At 41.4% G+C, this 16,088-nt stretch overlaps 2 protein-coding genes across 2 annotated transcripts; both read left to right on the forward strand.

Annotated features, from left to right (window-relative positions):
- Positions 1-426: 426 nt before the first annotated feature.
- Positions 427-6,181, forward strand: LOC306739301 (obg-like ATPase 1). Its single transcript, XM_079221291.1, has 11 exons — positions 427-505; positions 867-964; positions 1,089-1,232; positions 1,329-1,456; positions 2,202-2,377; positions 2,482-2,562; positions 3,209-3,306; positions 3,426-3,566; positions 3,944-4,040; positions 4,448-4,570; positions 4,707-6,181. Exons 2-11 carry the CDS (start codon positions 867-869, stop codon positions 4,809-4,811), a joined length of 1,191 nt encoding a protein of 396 aa, XP_079077417.1. The 5' UTR covers positions 427-505; the 3' UTR covers positions 4,812-6,181.
- Positions 6,182-7,957: 1,776 nt separating this feature from the next.
- Positions 7,958-15,226, forward strand: LOC306736359 (transcription factor Sp3-like; the record flags this gene model as incomplete). The annotated part of the gene is made up of 8 exons (XM_079217987.1): positions 7,958-8,050; positions 8,687-8,917; positions 9,008-9,595; positions 10,924-11,124; positions 11,271-11,475; positions 11,594-11,783; positions 12,418-12,614; positions 14,976-15,226. Exons 1-8 carry the CDS (start codon positions 7,982-7,984, stop codon positions 15,224-15,226), a joined length of 1,932 nt encoding a protein of 643 aa, XP_079074113.1. The 5' UTR covers positions 7,958-7,981.
- Between the last annotated feature and the right edge of the window lie 862 nt (positions 15,227-16,088).

The raw sequence follows: 16,088 nt of genomic DNA on the forward strand, positions 1-16,088 counted from the left end.
AGGGGGAAAAGTACCATATTTTATTATATATAAATATATTATTATATTCTAATAAGGTTGAACTTTTATGTAGTTACATTCGAAGATAACTGGAAATAACGTAGGAAGTTAACTAGAAAATGTCTTTATTAAAGAAAAATGACGCATGTAAAATATTGAAATTAAGCCATATCATCTGGATTTGCATAGTAAAATATATTTTAGGTTAAAAGAATAAAAACAGCTAGGGGCTTCAAAATAGTTAAATTCCAGGTCTGTCAAAAAGGTATGCGATTTTTCACAATCGAAAAAATAAAACTCGTAACTTTATGCAGTCTGTCAGAACACCGCTCTGCTGACGCAGCGTTCCAGCTCCTTCTCCGACCAATCACAGAACGCTAACGGTTAAACACTTCCGGTTTGCTCTGCTACTTGCCTTTCCCCGGGAGCGGCTGCTGTGTGCAGATATCTGAGGAGTGAATACCACGTAGCTAAAAAAAGACATTGGCTAAAAAAAGACATTAAGGTATTAAAAGAGTAGTTTTTCCAGCTAATTAGCGTGAGGGTTATTTTTAAATACTGGAAAATGCAGAGAGCAGTATTTGTTTAGTTAAATATTCTAGCTAACATGTAGCTAGGAGTGGTCTCAGTGAACCACTAGCTTACGTTAGCATGCTGTATTTAAATGAGCGTATGACTGGAGCCCGGCTGTGGCTGGAGCTGCCTAAACACGTTTTAAGTGCAGCTAGTTAAACAGGAACGAGCTACTTGGTGATACATGTCCATACGTAACTGTTAACGGCGCCGACATGTTGTTAGGTTACAAATAAGCCTGGCTTTGGTGACACATTTGGGTTAATGGTCTATCCAACTTCTTACTCTCGCAGATGCCCCCCAAAAAGACAGAAGCCCCCAAAGAGCCCACATTGATTGGACGATTTGGAACCTCACTGAAGATCGGGATCGTGGGATTACCCAATGTTGGGTATGTACATGAAATAAGTAATGGATGCAAGCTGATCAGTTTTTTGTTGTTATATGAGTGAATGAGCAGATTAATCATTTAGGATCATTATTGCACTGCTGTTGACACTCCTCTGTCTACGCAGGAAATCCACCTTTTTCAATGTCCTGACAAAAAGCCAAGCTGCTGCAGAGAACTTCCCATTCTGCACCATTGACCCAAATGAGAGCAGGGTGCCTGTGCCCGATGAGCGCTTTGACTTCCTCTGTGAATACCACAAACCACTCAGGTTTGTGTTATGTCCTTACAACTGTTTTGTTTTTTTTGTCCATGGATTTCTGTCTCATCAACAATCCCTCCTTGACTGGTTGTTTTGTCTCTATAGTAAGGTTCCAGCTTTTCTCAATGTCGTGGACATTGCTGGTCTGGTGAAGGGAGCTCACGCAGGACAGGGACTTGGAAATGCCTTTCTCTCCCACATCAGTGCCTGTGACGGCATCTTCCACATGACGCGTGAGTTGTCAATACTACTGCCTGCAGCTGCCATCTAGTAACAACTGAGGAGAGGGGACAGGTGTTGGGATCCATTTCTACGCTTGTAGAAGGGGAACATGCTCATTTTAAGAATTCACTCATGTTATGCTAGTGGACCAGACAAGATGATATATTCTGTTCTTCAACAAGATTTCTAACCTTGATACTTTGTGGTACTGAGTATCTAACTATTAAGTACTGTCTCCCTGATATTTCTTGATATATTCCAATTTCAGACTATTTCACTAAGCAATGGACTGATATGGCTACTTTTATTTGAGGACTTTAACTTATGGAATGAATTAGTCGGTTGAGAAACATATTAACATTTCTCAAAGTAAGGTATACATGAAATATTTTTGGGTTTCAGTTATGAAACTGAAAGTATAAGAGCATCCAGTCCAAGCTAGAAATTGGAGTGAAAGTTTTTACATTTGTGATTTTCCTGACAGAGACTATGCTAAATTGATTTTTCAGACCAATATTAAGCTTATACTTTAGCATTTGTCAAATTTAGGTTTTACCTGGGTGCACATTCTAATCTAAAAGTCTTCTGACATGTGCATGGATTTATACCAATAGTAATATTAGTTCGCAAGTTTATAGCTTCAGGAAATACTTGCATGGTCATACAAACCGACTGAACTGCTCAGTCTTTTGGAATAACATGGTTGTTACTACTTATAACAGGCGGACTTCACCTGTCAACGCTCGTGTTTTTTAGGTGCGTTCGATGATGAGGATATTATCCATGTGGAGGGTAACGTTGACCCAGTGAGGGACATCGAGATCATCCACGAAGAGCTGCGACTAAAGGACGAGGAAATGATTCCTCAAATCCTTGACAAACTGGAGAAAAATGCCATCAGAGGAGGGGACAAAAAACTCAAACCTGAATTTGTAAGTATATGTTGCCTGGTTTCACATCTGTGTAACTGCAACTAAGAGATGATAACCTGTAATCAGTCTGCAGACTTAATTTAATCTGCTGCTTCTTGCTGCAGGATATCATGGTGAAGGTAAAGAACTGGATAGTGGAGGAGAAGAAACACGTCAGATTTTACCCTGACTGGAACGACAAAGAGGTAGTTATGGATGTGTATGTATGGATGTATGTGTGTGTGTGTGTGTGTGTCCTTGAATTAGTTTGTTTGTTAGTCTTGTGTGTCTATAAGTGTTTGGTGTAATTAGGGCTGTACCCAATATCATTATTGACATTCAAAGCTTCTATTGAGGTTTCCAGGTGAAGCTTTGAATGTCTGTTGTCATCATCCTAAAAAAAACAACTCCTCAAACATAATCCTCAATTTGAATAAAGTGATCCGGCGGATTGTTTGTTATAGTCTTTCTTTTTTTTAAATTAACTTTCTTTAATGAACATAACTTGCTAGTTAGTGGGTGCCTCCCTTTGTGTCCAGTGAGCAGATGAGCAAATAGTTTTTAGACCACAGTGACAGTTTTGTTGTTGAAAGGCCAAACAACAAGAAATATCAACTATTGGATCCCAGGAGTCGGAAAATACTATCCTATGCAGTGACCACTGGAGTCTAATTCTACAAATAGTATAATACTAATAATATGAGCTTGTTATCCTGATGGACAGAGTAGTCTGATTGGTCTTTGCTCAAAAGCTCAGGTGACACCCTACTAATGAGATAACCCTAACCCTCCGAAACCCTCTGATTCAGAACCAAACCGTTTTACGAGCTGTACCCTAAATTATCTCCACAGATTGAGGTGTTGAACAAACATCTGCTTCTGACATCCAAGCCCATGATCTACCTGGTTAATCTCTCAGAGAAGGACTACATCAGGAAAAAAAACAAGTGGTAGGTTTGCTTTCACCGACCCAGTGAGCATAAGTGCAATGTGCGTGTCCCGTACATTGTTTGAGTATGCAGCTATGTTTTGAACATTAGGAATAACTCCTGCTGGCTGCTCTTCTCAGGTTGGCAAAAATCAAGGAGTGGGTAGACGCTCATGACCCCGGGGCTTTGGTCATTCCCGTGAGTGGATCTATTGAGTCTAAAATACAGGACATGGATGAGGAGGGGAAGAAGAAGTACTGCGAGGAAATGAAGACGCAGAGGTGAGACATAAACTCACGGTGTATTGTAAATCAGGTTGAGAAAAAATTGAACTGCCACTTAGAGCTGCAACTAACGATTATTATGTTTGTTGATTAATCTCTCAAGTATTATCATTATCAGTTGTTTGCAGCTTATATAAATGTTATAAACTATTCCAGTGTTGTCTCTGCTATGACAAATCAAAGTCTGCACTGCAAATAACCTTTGACTCAACTGACATTGAATAATTAAATAAATCGACACCATTTTATAATTCTGTTTGAAGTAACAGTAACTTAATCACAGATGGGATGCTTTTATCATTGAATGCATCTTTTTTTTTTAAGCTACATATCTACTTGAGCTGCTCCATCATGACGTCTCTCTGTGTTTCTAGTGTTTTGACCAAAATAATCAAAGCCGGCTACGCAGCACTACAGCTGGAATACTTCTTCACAGCAGGACCAGATGAGGTGCGAGCTTGGACCATCAGGGTAAGTGCTGTGAAGTGAATAAAGCTGTCTTTTAAGATCATTATTACCGTATGTCCTCAAAAGTCAGTGTTTTATTTCAAAATCCTTGTCATTGTTGTTTGAAAGTGCAATTTACAGTTGATTTATTTAAAGCAGAAGGCATTTTCTGTAAAATTATAATTTTGTCAAAACAAATGTATTATTATGTTTTCTTTCTTTCTTACTAATTTACAATGTGTACTATTGAGTGATATAAACATCTTGGAAATGTGCGGCAATTTAAAAAAAATTGACATGTCATTATTCGTTGGCTGCAGCTTGTGTTAGAATGGGGAGTTAAACTTTAATGCTTTTTCTTATCTTCACAGTTGCAGTGTGTTAGTATGTTTTTAGTTCTCTTCTTAATTGTATGTGATTTGCTCCAACAGAAAGGGACCAAGGCTCCTCAAGCTGCAGGAAAGATCCACACTGACTTTGAGAAAGGCTTTATCATGGCAGAGGTGATGAAGTACAACGACTTCAAAGAGGAGGGCAGTGAAAATGCAGCCAAGGTGTGTGTTTTTATAGAACTTAATTACAAGCTTGAACTGGCACTGAATTTCTGGCAATAACAGATTGGCTTTTTTTTTTTTCTTTCTCTTCTTTCAAATGCTCATGAATACAAGTTAACTTTGTTCTCTCTTACAGTCGGCTGGGAAATACAGGCAACTGGGCAGGAACTACGTGGTGGGTGACGGCGACATTATCTTTTTCAAATTCAACACACCCAATGCACCTAAAAAGAAGCCATAAGAACACAAAATCACCAGCGGGAGAACTCAGAATACTGTTAAGTCGGGCCCCAAAGAGCTACACTATGTGCTGGTTTTCATATTTATCTTTTGAATTCAGAGGATCAGCTCAGCGGATCAGCAGTTGTTTACTCAGCTGGTCTGATCGGAATCTATTGGAATGATTCAATATAATTACATTTCTATACAAGCATAGCGTACATCCCTGCCTATAATATTTGGCACCTTCTGTACCAGTCAAATATTTTTGAAAACATTAAATTCTAGCTTTCATGGTCCCAACAAAGAAAAGGTATAACTTAACTGAGAAATGTATCATTTCTGATTTTACTGGAAATAGCCAATTAGGAAACTGTAACAGAACATGAACTGCATATTTCTTTATAGTTGACGCTGGCCTTGTCCATGTGTTTTTAAGATGCATCAGATGATCAGAGCGTGTCCCCTTTTCTAGATGCTTTTTGATCATTTAAGCTAGAATCAAAGAGTTGTGACGTTTTTCGTTGTTGAATTGTATCTTTAAGACAACATTTGAGCCCTACAACAATAACAGCTTTCCTTTCTGTCGTTATTTGACAATTACCTTTATGATGACTTCACATCATATCAACCCTCTTTATTACAGCCTGGTGTGATTAATCTGTTATTCAGATCTTATATCATACAACAGTTATAAGTGATGGTAATATACAGCATGTGTTGTTTGGTACAGGTGCCTGGTCAGCATGAAATGAGTAAATGGTGTTTTTCCCCTCGAATTAAAATGACATGAACTGTTTTCTTAGTTTTTTTTTATATCTTTCCCCAATTCAAATTTCTTATGCTATTCACGATTAGGCCACAATTCCTTATCCAATTATACTAAAAACAATAAACATTTGACTGGTGCTGTGTAAACCACTAAGAGAAAATGAAAGCCATTGCGCAGTGTGGCATTTCAGGACAACTGTGCTGTATTCTGAGAGGAAGGATATTGTTATTTTAGAGAGAGCAAATCAGAGGCCCCCGACGACGCAGGATGAGACACCCAAATGGATAATTTTGTGATACACACTGCTTTTATTGACTTTGGTTTGGAAAAAATAAAAACACAACATTCACATTCTGAACTCCACCCTGTGTCACGAGATAAGGCTTCAGTGTAAACCGGCTCCGAGAGATGTCTGGATCATCTGCACTGTACGGCTTCATACTGCTTCTTGTGTCACTGCCTCCACAGTGTGAATGTCTTTATTTTCAAGAGCACCCAACAATCCCCTCATTTAACAGCTTGTGGAAGATAGAAAATCCTAGTGGACCTAAGGGAGCCAAGATATAATACACATCATCCTCATCAATATGCATGTGTCAATAAAAGGAGACAAAAATCTGTCATTGCTTTGTGTCTTTCTGTTTTTTCCTCATGTTCAAGGCTAAAGTCACAACATGAGGGAATGAATGGACTGCCATTAGAAAAAAAAAACCCATTGGTTTCAACCATAGAAATAAAATAGTAGTGTTATTTTGAGTGTTTAAATACAATTGCTTAATAAATTGATATCAATCATGCATTAATACGTTTCAAGTAAGAAAAACAACTCTCTTACGGAGTAATCGAACATTTGCCATTTCATTATATTTTCTCATTTAAATGTTATATCTATTGCATATTAAAATGGAATCGCAAAAGACATTTTAAAAGGGGAATTATTATTTTCATTTTATCTGCTTGTGTCCGACTGTTTAAAACTATCTTGCCACAAAATCCACTCCGTAGCTATTCTGAAGCCTTTCAGCAGATGGAGTTTCTGTGGAAATGTAGATCAAAAAATGTGTGGCAATTCCAGTCCTGGTTGATGTATAAACTATATGTCAGTGAAAATAATGAATTTGTGAGGGTCCTTGAGGATGTAGAATGCTGCAGATTTGAAATGCTCTGAGATAAATGTGTAATTGTGATATAAAATTGAATTGAAATTTTAAAATATAATTTGTTGCTATGCAAGCTTTAGAACTGTGTGCAGAGTTTGTTTTCTTCTCAGGAATATCACCTCAAACATTTGTTATACTGCAAAGATATTACAATCACGTTGTGTTTCCTTCTTTGTCTCTATAATCTAGATAACCACTTAACAGACACTTCTTCAAATAGAAAAATCTTTTCAGATTACCACTCTCATACAAGTTGATTCAAACGTTGACATTGAAAGTTTCAATTGATTGTTTTAACTCGAAACTGTCACAATACTATGACATAACTTTATAAAATCCCTGGTTGCATAAATGGAGGCCAACAATTTACAGCGATCGCAGAACTTTAAAAATCTGAATCGTCGCACAACTATTGCATGTCGTGTGTAATGGCGAAAATAAAACGCGCTGCATTAAAACAACAACCAAAATTTAGAGTATCAATCTTGCTTTTAACTTCATAAAATAAAGGCTTTAATTTCGACAGAAACGCGACTGTTTAACAAGTATCTCAGTTGGGGATTCAACAACTGCATTCCATCTCCTCACACGCTCAACAACTAACAGGAAACACACGTCTTATAAAAAGTGATTGAAGTGTCACGTAGCCAATGACGTCACGCGTACCCCCGGCTCAGCCAATCGCATCAGAGAAGAAGGGCGGGACGTCCTGTAATGCGACGCAAATTCGACAGTCAAGCCTGTTAGTCCCACCTTTTTGTGTTTCCCGCACCGTCAATCAAAATAGAAAAAAATCGACCCGAATTCACCGATCAACACTAGCCCGCCTTTGATAAAATAATCATGTTTGGAGTTTAGTTTATCAGATAGTCCACCTGGTTCCTACCATTCACGCTATGACTGGTACGTAAACAGTTACCGCATCGAAGCACGCAACTAATCGGTGAGTTTGTGCAACGTACAGCGAAGCAAGCTGCGTCTTTTTTTATCTTTTTGCTCTGCTGCTAACTAGCTAGATATGGTTAGCTCACGGAGCTAGCTGGCTAGCAACGAAGTTGACAAAGTAAACAGTCAATCTCGGCCGAAATAGCCGCAGAATTTGCTCTGCGAAGTTGAATTTCACAGTCGGCTCCTTTCGGACTGGAGAGTGGGGATGCTTTGCGAGCTTTTCTGGCAGGCAGCAGTTGAAGATTACAGAGTTTCGCTGAGTTCCCCCCCGTCTCTCTGCTAGCGCCAGAGCAGCCTCTGAAACAAGGAGAAATGGCGTCCGCGGACGTGGACAGCAGTCAAAGCGAGTTTCTGCAACCCGGCGGCGCAGCGGAAACACAGGTATCCGACATTTTCTAGCTCGTCTTTCTCGCTCGCTTTCGATTGCTGGTTGTGTTTTTGAGAGCATGAAGTTCACACGTTTTAAAATTTTGATGGCATGGGGTGAAAGCCGTACACTTCCTGTGTTCCCCTCAATAACGGCCACCCACTTTACCCCTGTAAAACCCGCCCATAGTGGGTAGGACACTGAAGTCAGTCACTTGGGTCGGCTTGCTGGAAGATAGCCGGTTTACCTTCGGCCGGGAGGACGCCGGGGGGTGATAATACTGCAGGGATAGCGACCATAATCACAACAGTAGCGTTCAATTGTGTTGTAATAGCTGCCCATCCCCCACACGCCCTGCACTCGGTCATTTCTGAGCCTGTTATCTGCCCTCCGTGTGGTGGTGGTTGCTTCTAGGTTGTGGCTGTTGCATCGTTTGCATCAGCACAAATCCTATATGATCCCCCAACACACACACTCTCTGTGATTTACTCTCTTTGATGTAGCAGCACAATCTCTAAACCCATGAATGATTTTCAGAAATTAGCCTGGCTGGCTCTCTTTTCCTGTGATCTGATCTGGAAGCTGAGATGATTCTTCTTGTTTAAGTGTGTTCTGTGCTTGTTAATCTTTGTGTGTAATTTGACTCCCAGACTACAGATATGTCTGCAATTCAGCTGACGGGTTCAGATCGATGGGAGGTGTTAACGCCTGTCTCGACTGGGAAGGAAGATCAGGGAATTGTCCACATTCAAAACTCTGGGATTGTCACGTCCAACGGGCAGTACATGCTTCCTATCGGGAGTCTCCCCAACCAGCCCATCTATGTTACAGCATCTGGGAATGAGGTTTCATCCAATGGCGTGTCAGGCATTCAGTATCAGGTAAAAAAAGATACAGAAACAACATATGAAATGCTGTATGTGTTCAGTTCATCCAAAGATCTTGATAAGAATTGTGGTTCGTTCTTCCAGGTCATCCCCCAAATCCAAAATGCAGATGGGACACTTTCAGGTTTCACACATGGACTGGATGATGGCACAGGGCAGATCCACCTCCTCCAAGATGGTGGCCAGGGCAGCATCGGAATCAGCTGTGCCACAACAGCGACCACAGACCTTCTGACGCAGGCGGGGCATATACAGTCAATCCAAGGCGTCTCGCTGTCCGGGGGGTCAGCATACACCAGCACAGTACCTGTAGGGCTGCCCGGCAACATAACGTTCGTCCCGATAAACAGTGTGGATCTGGAGTCTCTAGGGCTGACTGGAGCGCACACGGTCCCCATCGCAACAGGGTTAACGGCTGAAGGTCAGCTGATTATGGGCGGCCAGACGCTGGACAGTCATGGCCAAGACACAGGTATCAAGCAGTCGCTGGTGACGGTGAGCGCCGCAAACCACGAACTCTACGTGCCAACCACCACTTCCTCTAACTCCTCCCATCTTCCGGAGACCATCGACGGTACCGGGGTTCTGACCCAAGCAACCGCTGTGTCTGCAGGTGTGTCCGACCCCTCCTCGGATAACTTCAACTCCCACAACCACATGCAGCAAATCCAGGTCAGAGTGTGTGTGTGTGTCTTTAACACCATGTCAGACGTATGTTTCTTTGTGATATGCTCGACACGCTCACCTCCCCCGGACTCTAAAAATTGTAGGAAGGAAAAATGACTCTTTTGTCATAACTAGTGATGAATGGAGCTGGGAATTAGTCGGGTTGTAACCGATTAATTGTCACCAATAGAACATTTTACATATGCGGTTATTGGCGGAACTGTGCTCCAAAAGTGTCTGATGGCTGCGCAGACCCTAACGGTCAGCACTTTGTCCTCAACACCAGATGGACAGGGAGGTACCCGGGTTATCGGCTAATTAATCGCCTACCGGTCTTTTCCTATCATCTTTATATCGACCGTGCCATGTGTAATTCTGTTTGAAGATACAATAACAGAGTAACTGAATCACAGACCTGAGGTTTTTATCATTGAATGCACCTTTTTCATTTTTTAAAAATACGTGTTTGCTTGAGCTGCTCCATCGTAGCTTCTCTGTGTGTAGTATCATTATTATATCGTCCACTACCAACCGGTCGACCTCTAGTATTGGACTACAAAACTTTCTTGGTACTGTCCAAAATGTGTGGAGCACAGAGTTTTGGAAACGGCCAATTACTGAACACTGGAATCAAATAGCTGATCAGACTTGTAGTCCTGTTTATTTATTCCTTAATTCAATAGATCCTTGTTTGAATCAAATTTAACATTTAAGAATGTGGCTTCTTTCGTTCAATGAAAAAATATCTGTATTTTTGTCTTTCATTGACCATAGGATCTAGAAATCACCAGTCTTAAGGATGAGGGGTATTAAGTTGACATTTATTTGATTTTTAAGTGCCAAACAAGCCACACGATTGGAAAACATTGCTTCAAGACAGAGCTTACTGTGTTACTGTTTATTTCAACACATTGCTAAACTCTTGAAATGGATCCTTTTATGCTGTTGCTTTGCGAATTCACTTAGATTGGGGATACATATCAGATACACTAACATAATTATGTGGCCGACCCGCCTCGACTTTGGCTCAGAAGAGGGAGGGCTTGTTTTGTCTTTACAAACTGCGTAACTACAAAGGAAAGTTCAGACTGTACTTCTATCATCATCATCATCATCATCAGATGTCAGCTTGTGAATGCATTGCTGTTGTGTAACCAGTGTTCGGAGTTCCCTTCCCTGAGAGTCAACAACCACAAATGAGTTATTTGCCACTGGGAAATGCTCCAGCTTGCAATTCATTAACACACGATTAAGATTAAGACAGTGCTGTTGAACCAGGACCTGCTGCACCGAAACATGACACGAGTGCTGCTCTCTTAACCTTTTGTGTGCAGGTCTCATCCTCCAACGCCACCACCCTCTCGCAGCCCATCCTGCATCTGTCTGGGGACAGTCATGCCCAGCTGGTTCAGGGTCAGGACCTGAATGCAGGAGGTCAGACTCTACAGAGTGTGCAGCTGGTCAACCCGGGGACCTTCCTCATCCAGGCCCAAACTGTCACTGCTACTGGACAGATCCAATGGCAGACCTTCCAGGTGACCGATAAGGACTGTTTGGGAATTTTCAAATCAACAAAGTGGCCGACAGAAGTCGCTTATGGGCGTTATTTAAGCAGCACGTTGTGTTTTTCGCTCCATAAAAGATGTCAGATTACTAACACGCATCTCATCTCCCTCTGTAGGTTCAAGGTGTCCAGTCACTCCAGGGGCTCCAGTTGCCCCAGGGGCAGGGACAGGCCCAGCAGCTGACTCTAGCCCCGGTCCATACCCTCCCTCTGGGCCAGACGGGCCAGGTCAGCCTGCCCAACCTCCAGACAGTCACAGTGAACTCTGGAACACAAAGTGGAGTTCAGTACACACAGGCCGATGACGCAAACAGTCCAGCTGGTACGGGACGCATGCTGTACACGCGCACATCATTATTCATTTTAATTAGCCAATCTTAGATTTCTCCCGTCATATCACTTCAAGAGACCCTACATTTTCACCTTCTTCCCTTGTTCAGGCATCCAGATAAAGGAGGAACCGGACTCTGAGGAGTGGCAGCTGAGTGGGAACTCCACGCTGAACTCCAGCGATCTGAACAACCTGCGTGTTCAGATTGGCGAGGAGGAAATGGATATGCAGGGCGGGGAGGGCAAGCGGCTCCGCAGAGTAGCCTGCACCTGCCCCAACTGCAAAGAGTCTGGAGGAAGGTATGTCGGAAACGCACGCACACACACACACTACAGACCAGGAGGAGGTGCTAGTGTTCAGCTCACCTTTATTTGCTACAAAAGATGGAAAATAATGTCCTAAAACTGTATTAACCTGATTATAACCTAAAACCTAATTATAGTAATAAAGACATCACAACCATATTATGCAGGGCAGTTCAGCAACAGACAATTTTAATACAACCATAAAATCCATCACCTTTCGGTGATGCATCCGGATGTTGTTGATTGTAGCAGCTGTACTACACACTTCTCAAAACCTCACATTTGCTTCTCGTTTAAAATGTAAGGATTTGTTTTCAACTGGAAATGATCTGTTTTAACCAGCTTTACATGTCTGTATCAAAGTGGTTTAGCTGGTTTTATGTCCTGTTCACGTGGCATTAAAAAAAAAAAGATGTCCATGCAAATCTAAACAAACAAAATGCAAATGTTGTCTAATCCCTTTTGAGCCCAGTGATGTTAGATTATTATTCAGTTGTTCTTAAGCATTTATTGCATTGTTGGGTCTAGTTTGTATGTACATTGTGTATTTTCAACCGTTATAATAATTTATTTCACAGTATTTGTATTTTTTTGTTTACTAATTTCTCGTTCTTGCGGCTTTTCACAGAGGTTCAGGCATGGGGAAGAAGAAGCAGCATATCTGCCACATCGCCGGCTGTGGGAAGGTTTACGGGAAGACGTCTCATCTTCGAGCTCACCTGCGCTGGCACAGCGGAGAGAGACCCTTTGTCTGCAACTGGATGTTCTGCGGGAAGAGGTTCACCCGGAGCGACGAGCTGCAAAGACACCGGAGGACACATACAGGTGAGACGATGCTCAAATCACCCGTAACACAGTTATACAGGTCTGTGTCTGGAGAAAGTGGTAAATGAGTACCATGGATACAAACTTTTAAAGGAACATGTTCAGTGTTTTAGATCTTCCTGTTGTTAGACTGCAGTTAAAAGATAACACATCCCACAATATTTTCACATTTGTCTGCAGGTGGCTGCAGCTGGCTGCAGCTGTCTGCTGGCTATTGTTTTTAGTGACACAATGTTCAGTGATGTCAAGCTTCGTCTGTGAAATGAGAAAATGAAAACTTGCTTTGACGCTACCCAGAACATTTTGAGAACACTTAATTTCTTGTATTCTGGTGATTTTATTTTTATGCATCAATGTTTGGTGGAAAAGTTTTTATTTATGTTAAGGAAAATGCAAAATTCAGTGTGACCGTTGACCCAACCAGCAAAACCTGGACCAGCATCGCTGGCAGAGAACCACGGTGAACAATTAAACTACGGCAATGCACAGTCGGCTGGTGGTGCTCCGGTTCTTTGCAATGGACTAACTCGTCTCTCGTACCTATAAACACAGCGTACATTATCATTCTGGTATACGCTTGGGCTTGTTAGGGTCCGAGCGACTGACGTAGTCAGTCCGAGAGGACCCTATTGAAATTGCTGGGATTCTTATTATTATTATTCATGATTCTTATTTTAGAACATTGGGCGCCTTTTTGGGGGACTTGTCATATTCAAAAACTCACCAAATTTGGAACACTTGTCAGGTCTGGTGAAAATAAAGATCTATTAAAGCCGGGGAAAAAAGTTGCAAAAAATGGCTCTCTAGCGCCCCCTACAAGTTGGACCGGCGACTCCTCTCGCCCAGAAATTTTTTTTGACTTGAAAAAATTCACACATGTCCATTTCCACCTGCTCTACAAAAAAGCCTCTCAGACCCATAAAGTACGCCTATGAATTTTTTCTGCCATATTGGATTTTGTGAAAAACACGATTTTGCACTTTTCTACTAAACGCTATGTCCTTTTCATACCAAACTTGGTAGTTATCATTATTTGAGCTGGATCATCAATGCTGCATTAACATTTCTTGGATATCTCATTGCGTTGAGGAGATATTGACCAATCAACCTGTTAGGGGCGTGTCTTGTTTTTAAACACTCAGAACATTAAAACTATTTGGACAAACGACTCCAAACTTGGGGTATATGTGCACATCGCATCCCCTAACTTGCAATAAATCAGGCGTCTGATTTGAACAATAGGGGGCGCTACAGTACTTCGGCCAATTTGCCATTTTCAGCCCATTTATGCTAATTTTAGCATATATTTGCATTTACGCCAAATACTACTCCTACAAATTTCAGACAATCGACTTAAATTCTGTTCTAAAGTGATCTCAAGACTCTCAGGAGTATGGCTTGTGCGCTCGCAACGTTTTCACTCAACGGCCTTGACGTGACGGCGACCCAAAGACGCGCCTACTTTGAGCTAACCGCTTTATGAGAGAAAGCTGTTGTAACTCCTCCATACATGATGCTATTACCCCAATACTCCGCATGCATGATACTGGTCCATGCCTGAGGACATGTACATGACAAATGTTCAGATTGTCATAGCGCCACCTACTGGCAAAAGTAAATCAGACAAACGGCATCGGATTTACATCTAATTTACATGACCTGCTCTACTCTTCACATACAGAAACATTGTGTGTGTGTGTGTGTGTGTGTGTGTGTGTGTGTGTGTGTGTGTGTGTGTGTGTGTGTGTGTGTGTGTGTGTGTGTGTGTGTGTGTGTGTGTGTGTGTGTGTGTGTGTGTCATCCTCCACCCTGCTTTCAACCAGCCTGAACAGTAAATCACATGGTACCTTATTGCTTCAATATAAGATACTTATATATTCATAGTAATCTACTAGCGCCACCTACTGGCCAAACTAAATCTACCAAACTGCATCCCATTTACATACAATTTTTTTTTCTTCTCATAAGGAGCCCTTAAACATAAATATATTTTTACATATGTAGGGACGCTTTACGGTTGAAGAACAAAAACAAACGTCTATTTCCATCCTTGTTTACATAGTGGAGGTTTACCTTCATGTTTTCTTTGTAACTTTGACAGTTTAAGAACTGAATCATTGAATTAGGACCGTTGTCTGTTAGTTTACGACCTGAGATGCTTCACAGTAAGGAAAATAAAGTACTGGTGTCACTTTGAAAAAATGATCCCTCAACAGATTTGGGGCTTTTCTGTAGCGTGATTTATTGTTACTTATTGGCCGACATATAAACACATTTTAATTGACCAGCCCCATTTTTCAGTCTGTGCTAAATGATGTGGTTTTGTTGCTCTCTGACGTTTCTGCTTCGCTGGCCTCTCAGGAGAGAAGAAGTTTGTGTGCACGGAGTGCTCCAAGAGGTTCATGCGGAGCGACCACCTGGCCAAGCACATAAAGACTCATCAGAATAAGAAAGGCATGGTTCCTTCCTCCACGTCTCCGCCCACCACCGACACCGTCATCACCGCCGACGGAACCACGCTCATCCTCCAGACCGCCACCCACGACCTCCTAGCCAATCAGGAGATCCCGTTGCAGCTGGTCACCGTGGCGTCCGGTGAGGTTATGGAATGAGGGGGTCTATTGGGTGTTTTTTTTTTTTTTGAGAACTGGCCTATCACAGGGACCTCTTGGGCTTTTCTCTTTCCCCTCTAACCTTTTTTTTTTGTTTTTTTTACATATGAATATATACGTAAATATATATGACAAATATATATATTTTAAGAGTTATCATGACTTTGTGTTTTGTTTTTTGCAGTCTTTTTATAGACGGGCAAAAATAATAACATTAAAATGTGGTTGCTATTTACACATGTATACACACACACACACACACACACACACGCGCGTGCGCATTAACATTCAACACACGACATGAATACTCAACACAATGAAATGCCTTATTTTGTATTATAATCTTGTATAAAATGCTGGAGGTGCATGTGTTTTTTAAGCTTTGCAGATGTAACTGTAACAGAGATAAATGTGTTTGTGAAATGGAGATGACGATGATGATGATGATGATGATATGGAGGAGTTTTTGAAAGAGAAAAGGAAGTAGTGACATGATGTAATCTTTTTGTCACTGAAGAGTTCTGATAAAACCAGCGCTGCTTCCACGATGAACTGTTGCACTGCTGCTGCCATGAACCACGGTGGTGGTTTTTAGAGGAATAGTTCAAGATTTTAGGGATGGATGTATTTCTTTGCGAAGTTAGATGAGAAGATTAACACCACTCATGGTAAATATGAAACTACTGGTTAACTTAGCTCAGATGAAAGACTGGAATTGGGGAAACAGCAAGCCTGGCTGTCCAAAGGCAACGCGATCTGTCCGTCAACGCCTCTAAACGTCATTACTTAACACGTATCTTGTTTAAAGGTACAATATGCAACAATATCCTTAAACCGTGTATAGACTTAAGTGTGCGGTGGC

This window comes from Taurulus bubalis (genome assembly GCF_910589615.1).
Source record: "Taurulus bubalis genome assembly, chromosome: 1".
Lineage (NCBI taxonomy): Eukaryota > Metazoa > Chordata > Actinopteri > Perciformes > Cottidae > Taurulus > Taurulus bubalis.

What these genes read in the sequence shown, in the direction of transcription:
- LOC306739301 (XM_079221291.1), top strand. Translation starts at nt 867, where the DNA reads ATGCCCCCCAAAAAGACAGAAGCCCCCAAAGAGCCCACATTGATTGGA. An exon ending in GTGGGATTACCCAATGTTGG is followed by an intron (nt 965 to 1,088) that starts GTATGTACATGA and finishes CTGTCTACGCAG; the next exon opens with GAAATCCACCTTTTTCAATG. An exon ending in GAGGAAATGAAGACGCAGAG is followed by an intron (nt 3,567 to 3,943) that starts GTGAGACATAAA and finishes CTGTGTTTCTAG; the next exon opens with TGTTTTGACCAAAATAATCA.